The sequence below is a fragment of the Eimeria maxima genome, genomic scaffold (assembly GCF_000499605.1).
Source record: "Eimeria maxima Weybridge genomic scaffold, Emw_scaff1502, whole genome shotgun sequence".
Taxonomy (NCBI): domain Eukaryota; phylum Apicomplexa; class Conoidasida; order Eucoccidiorida; family Eimeriidae; genus Eimeria; species Eimeria maxima.
In genome coordinates, this window is record NW_013564451.1 from 1 (window position 1) to 6,513 (window position 6,513).

Genomic DNA, 6,513 nt, shown 5'->3' on the forward strand with positions numbered 1-6,513 from the left:
TAATTAATTATATTAGCTATTAATAACTAATAAATAAATAAATAATTATATAAATAAAAAAGAAGAAAAAAGAAGAAAAAAGAAATAAATAAATATTTGTTTTTCTTATCTTATTAAGACAAGAAATAATAAAAAGAAAGAAATAAATAAAAAGAAGAAAAAGAAGAAAAAAAAAGAAAAAAAAAGAAGAAAATAAAATAAATAAAAAAGAATATAAAGTTATAAATATATATTAAGGGAGGAAAAAAAAAAGAAAAAAAAAGAATAAAAAAAAGAATAAAAAGGAAGAAAAAAAGAAATAAATTAATTATTCTTTTTTTTTCCTTTTTTTTTTTCTTTTTTTTTTCTTCTTTTTTCCTCCGCATGCAGATTAAGAGGAAACAGCTCCAGAAGGAATTACTTGGACTGTACCTACAAAATAAATAAATAAATAAATAAATAAATAAATAAATAAATAAATACATAAATAAATTAATTAATTAATTAAATTAAATAAATAAAAAGGAAATAAATTAGCAGCAACAACAGCAGCAACAGCAGCAGCAGCAGCAGCAGCAACAGCAGCAGCAGCAGCAGCAGCAACAGCAGCAGCAGCAGCAGCAGAATTAATATAATTATACCATCAGGAAAGTAGATAATTTCTTCTTGTTTTTCTTCTTCTTCTTCTTCTTCTCCTTCTCGTTTATTTTCTTGTTTTTTTTCTCCTTTTTTTTCTTCTTTTTTTTCTTTTTTTTTATTTATTTTTTTTATTATTTTTTTTATTGAATTGGCAAATATTATCTGGGCAGATCCATCGCTGTATATACACTCCAATTGCCCATCACTAAATCTATAAATAAATAAATAAATAAATAAATAAATAAATAAATAAATAAATAAATAAATAAATAAATAAATAAATAAATAAATAAATAATATAAATAAATAAATAAATAAAAAGAAAAAAAAAGAAAAAGTGCATAAAAAATATTCGTCTATTGCTACTACTACAACAAATCCTGCTGCTATTAATAAATAAATAAATAAATAAATAAATAAATAAATAAATAAATAAATAAATAATATTTATTTATTTATTTATTTACCTGTACCCCTGTAGGTAATAATATCCTTATATCTCCATTAGTAAATAAGACAAAAGAAATATTATTTATTGTCTTTATCCTCTCCATACCATTAGAATAAATAATTCTTTTATCTCCTGCATGCACAAATTAATTATTATATATATATATTTATTGTTGCTGCTCCTCCTCCTGTTGCTGCTGCTGTTCCTGCTGCTGTTGCTGCTGTTTTAAAGGGGTAAGGGACAGTACTTACTTAGGTCATAACCATCAGATTGAGGATATGTTTGCTGCTGCGGTATTGCTGCTGCTCCTGCTGCTGCTGTTGCTGCTGTTGCTGCAGTTGCTGCAGTAGCAGCAGCAACAGTATGGGTTTCCTCAGCAACAGTAGCTGCTGCAGCATGCGGCACAGCTGAAGTAACAGTAGCAGCAGCAGCAGCAGCAGCAGTATCTACTGCTGCTGCTCCTTTTCCTACACCTGCTCTTGTTGCTGCTCCTGCTCCTGCTCCTCTTGCTGCTGTTGCTGCTGCTGCACCTGCTGCTGCTGCTGCTGCAGCAGCAGCAGGAACAGGAAAAACACCAAATTGTGTTACTACCTCAGGAGGCAGCAACGGCTCCGCCTCTAGAGGAATGCTGCTGCTGTGGTGTGTGCTGCTCTCCCTAGTAGAGGTGCTGCTCTGTGATGCTTCGTGCTGCTGCTGCTGCTGCTGCTGCAGCTGCTGCTGCTGCTGCTGCAGCAGCTGCTGATGGGGTTTAGATATAGATGTATTTCCTGCTGCAGCAAGAGATTGAGATAATTGTAATAACATCTGCTGCTGCTGCATTAATTGCTGCTGCTGCTGCTGCAGCATCTGCTGCTGCTCGTACAGCAGCTGCTGCTGCTGAGGATTATGACGACCAAAGGAATCTGTAGGGGATATAAAGGAAGCAGCAGGCAGCAAAGTTGTGCTGCCTTGCTGCTGCTGCTGCTGCTGCTGCTGCAGCTGCTGCTGTTGCTGCTGCATCTGCTGCTGCTGTCGTAAACTACTTGCAACAGAAGCAGCAAGACGACCCAACGCAGACGGTGCATCAGCTGCAGCAGCAGCAGCAGCACTAGCACCTGCAGCAGCAGGACCAGCAGCAGCAGCAGCAGCAGCAGAACACAAGTCTTGCTCAAGCATGCTTGCTGCTGTGTCTTGCCAATCAGGGCCATCTAATGCAGAAGGAGAGAGCATTGGAGGAGAATCTACTTGCTGCTGCTGCTGCTGCTGCTGCTGCTGCTGCTGCTGCTCCCAGTGTGCTATGCTGCAGCAGCTGCTGCTGCGGATGCTGCTCGTGCTGCTCAAGCTAGACCGCCGACGAGCAGCAGATGCTGCTGTATGTGTTCTATGCTGCCGCTGCTGCTGCTGCTGCTGCTGCTGTTGCTGCTGCTGCTGCTGGCGGCGGGCGGAAAGGGGTGTGCTGCGCCCAGATACAGACGCGGGCCTCCCTGGGTATCTTTTTGCTGCTGCTGCTGCTGCTGCAGCAGCAGCAGTGGTTGCTGCTGCTGCACAAGAAGCAGCAAACACAAAGACACAAAAAAGAAAATACTACAAAAGCCCCAACACACACACATTGAACTCCAAACCCTAAACCCTAAACCCTAAACCCTTCATACCTGCATGCGGAGGGTTTCCTGTAGCAACAGCAAGCCTTAGCTCTGCTTTTGCTTCCTGCAGCTGCTGCTGCAGCTGCTGCTTCTCTGCTGCCCAACGACTGTGTGCTGATCTATACCGACTCCTTAGGCTTTGTAGCTCCTCCTGCATGCAGCAGCAGCAGCAGCAGCAGCAGCAGCAGCAGCAACAACAGTAGCAGCAGCACGAACAAATGCAGCGAGAGAGAACGGGAATTAAGTTCTCCAAGCAGCAAAGCAGCAGCAGCAGCAGCAGCAGCAGCAACTAGAACCCCACGCACCTTCAAATCTGCAACTTGCTGCTGCAGCAGCTGCTGCTGTTGCTGCTGCTGATGCTGCTGCGCCAAACCCTCACGCAGTCGCTCTCTTTCCGCTGCAGAGAGAGCCCACACCAAACCCTAAACCCTAAACCCTAAACCCTAAACCCTAGACCCTAAACCCTAATAAGAGGAGAAGAAGGGATAACAAACCTGCAAGACGACGCTTCTGCTGCTGCAGCTGCTGCCTGCATGCGCTTATCTCCTGCAGCGCCTGCTGATGCTGCTCATTCATAGTTGAATGTAATCGGCCTACACACAAACCCTAAACCCTAAACCCTAAACCCTAAACCCTAATTCCGAGGCTGGGAGGTGTGTGGCTTCTGCAGTTGCTGCGAAGGCAATGCACTCATCACCTTTACAGCACATCTCCAAACCCTAAACCCTAAACCCTAAACCCTAAACCCTAAACCCTTACCCCTTTCTGCCTCAAGATCAGCTCTTTGCTGACGGAGTTCAGCAGAAATATTTCTTAGACGATCTTCGCTTTCCCTCAATCTGCAGATACACCCCAGCACACGAGGGTTTAGGGTTTAGGGTTTAGGGTTTTAGAGAGGAGGAGTTCCTATGGTAAATAATAGCCTAACCCTAAACCCTCATAGCTGCAATAGATACCCTTAAGAGGGTTTAGGGTTTATAATTAGGGTTTATGGTGTATAATAAGTGTTTAAAGTCTATAATTAGGGTTTAGGGTTTAGAATTAGGGTTTAGGGTTTAGGGTTTAGGGTTTATTACCTTCCCATCTGTAACTTAAGGATCTCCATTCTTGATTTAAACAATTCTCTTTCGCTCTCTTCTGCTGCAGCAGCAGATACCTGCAGCGCCCCGCTGCTGTTGCTGCCTTCTGCTGCTGCTGCTGCTCCTGCTGCTGCTCCTGCTGCTGCTGCTGCTGGTTCTGCTGCTCCTGCTGCTGCTGCTGCTGCACCAAATTCATCAGCAAAGGATATTAAACGAGGACGATGCAGAGGAGACAGCTGCTGCTGCTCTTCCTCTACGTGACGCTGCTGCTGCTGCTGCTGCTGCGGCACCTGCTGTTGCTGCTGCTGCTGCTGCTGCTGCTGCTGCTGCCTGGAAGCTGCATGCTGCCTCAGGGAGAATACTCGACGGTCAATTGCCTCATCTTCCTCCTCTTCCTCTTCATCCTCGCTTTGCTGCTGCTGCTGCTGCTGTTGCTGCTGCTGCTGCTGCTGTCGCTGCTGCTCTTCGCCTCGCTGCAGTGGGCTGTCTGGGGACGTCAGCGATGCTCCATCCTCAGCACCAGCTGTTGCTGCTGTTGCTGCTGCTGCTGCTGCTGCTGCAGCTGCTGCTGAAGATGATGCTTGCTTCCTAGAGGAGATCGAATGTCTACCTTGCTGCAGCTGTGCCTGCTGCTGCTGCTGCTGCTGCTGCTGCATTTCCTCCTGCTGCTGCTGCAGCTGCTCGCCTAGCCAATCATCATCCTCTGCATCATCTGGCTGATCTAGTAGGTCATGCATCCTCATCAATTGCTGCTGCTGCTGCAGCAGCTGCTTATGCTGCTGCTGCTGCTGCTGCTGCTGCTGCTGCTGCTTCCGTCCCTGCAGCAGCAGATTCCTCGTCGTTGGGGTGTCTTCAAACAGACGGGTGTCCCAATCTGCTTCTCTCTTTGCTGCTTCATCTGCTGCTGCTGCTGCTGCTGCTGCTGTTGCTGCTGCTGCTGCTGCTGCTGAGTCATCCTCATCTTCTCCGTCAGATGCAGCAACGCGGTGATTATGCTGCTGCTGCTGCTGCTGCTGCTGCAGTTGCAGCTGGTGCTGCTGTCTTCGGCTTGTTGGCGATGCTGGTCCTGCTGCTGCAGCTGCAGCTGCACCGCTATGACGAGCATCTGCAGCAGCAGCAGCAGCTGCTGCTGCTGCGGTTGCTGCTGCTGCTGCTCTTGGACTATGCTGCAGCTCCCCTTGAAGGGTTGATGACTCAGGTGTTGTTGCTGCTGATGCTGCTGCTGCTGCACCTCTAGGGGGGCCCCTCCTGCCGCAGACAGAGGGGGCCCTCCATGCTTGTAGGTTAGTACCCTTTCTAAGGAAAGGGCGGCACTGCTGCCGCTGCTGCTGCTGTTGCTGCTGCTGCTGCTGCTCTGTCTGCTGCTCCATAAGGGAGGAAGATGAGGCGACGCCTCTGCTGCTGCTGCTGCTGCTCTCTGCTTCCTGCTGCAGCGCACGCTGCAGCAAAGCCTCGAAGGGAGCTGGCTCCTCCCCTGCTGCTGCTACTGCCACGGGTATCTCATCAAAGGGATTCCTGCTGCTGCTGCTGCTGCTACTGCTGCTGCTGCTGATTCTACTGTTGTTGTTGTTGCTGCTGCTGCTGCTACTGCTGCTGCTGCCTCGTGTCGAGGCAGTCATGTGCCGCGAATCCTCTGTGTCTGCTGCTGTATCCGGCGAAGCAGCAGCAGCAGCAGCAGCAAATACAGCACCTCTCTTATCTCTGCTGCTGCTAACTCGCACCATGGACTTTCGCTGCTGCTGCTGTTGCTGCTGCCGCATATCTGCTGCTGCTGCTGCTGCTGCTGCTGCTGCTGTTGGTGTCCCTCCCCTGCTTGGAGGACTACGCACCTTCTTGTATGCCTCTCTAAGTTCTTCGATTTCGCTGTCTACGAAGGATATACAATGCTGCTGCTGCTGCTGCTGCTGCTGCTGCTGCCGCTGCTGCTGCTGCAGCTCAACATAAGACTTATATCTACGGGAAGCAAAGCGATGATGTTCTGTATAGCTGCTGTCTTCGTCATCTTCTATGTACTCAAGAGCAGCAGCAGCAGCAGCAACAGAGTGCGAGCTGCTTAGCTGCTGCTGCTGCTGCAGCAGCCCGTGTCGCTCATGCCTCCTATGCATACGGTCAAGGAGGCCCCCGCTGCTGCTTAGGCGGGGGGCCCCGAGGCCCCTCTCCTCCATTTGTCTGCTGCTGCTGTCTGCAGCAGAAGAAAGAGGGACCTTCTAAGGTGGGGGGCCCCCTGGAGGCCCCTCTAATACCCGCCAACAACAAGGGGGCCCCTACAGGAGGGTACCGCCACTGGTGTTACTAAGATGGTGGTAGGCGACAGGGGGGCCCCCCTAGTCTGTGTGCTGCTGCAGAGGGGCCCCCTAAGTATCCCTTGGGGCCCTATAAGAATAAAACAAAGTAAATAATCAAATAAAACAGCAAAGACGATGATATAAGGAAAAGAATCTGTGCATGCAGCCAGGGGGGCCCCCCCTTGTACATACACCCCGCGACAGGGGAGAAAAGGGTAAGGGAGAAAAGAAGAAAAAGGGGGCCCCTATACCTCTTTATGTCTATAAAGACAAAAAAGAAAGAAAGAAAAGAAAGAAAGATAATTAAATATATTTATATACGCAGGTGCGACCTCAGCAGGGGGGTGGTTATGGTGGTGGCTGGGGTTTGTGGTTGTTGTTGCAGCAGCAGCAGCAGCAGCAGCAGCAGCAGCAGCTGTGTTGCTTGTTGTTGAGTCCAAGCTGCTGCTGCTGCTGCT

The 6,513-nt window shown here is 48.0% G+C and overlaps 1 protein-coding gene across 1 annotated transcript; it reads right to left on the minus strand.

The window, feature by feature from the left end:
• Nucleotides 1-1,294: 1,294 nt before the first annotated feature.
• EMWEY_00053240 (hypothetical protein, conserved) lies at nucleotides 1,295-5,935 on the minus strand (the record flags this gene model as incomplete). Its single annotated transcript, XM_013479989.1, has 6 exons — nucleotides 1,295-2,589; nucleotides 2,701-2,842; nucleotides 2,997-3,088; nucleotides 3,186-3,284; nucleotides 3,451-3,530; nucleotides 3,768-5,935. The coding sequence occupies 6 exons, from the start codon at nucleotides 5,933-5,935 to the stop codon at nucleotides 1,295-1,297; spliced, it is 3,876 nt and encodes a 1,291-aa protein (XP_013335443.1).
• Between the last annotated feature and the right edge of the window lie 578 nt (nucleotides 5,936-6,513).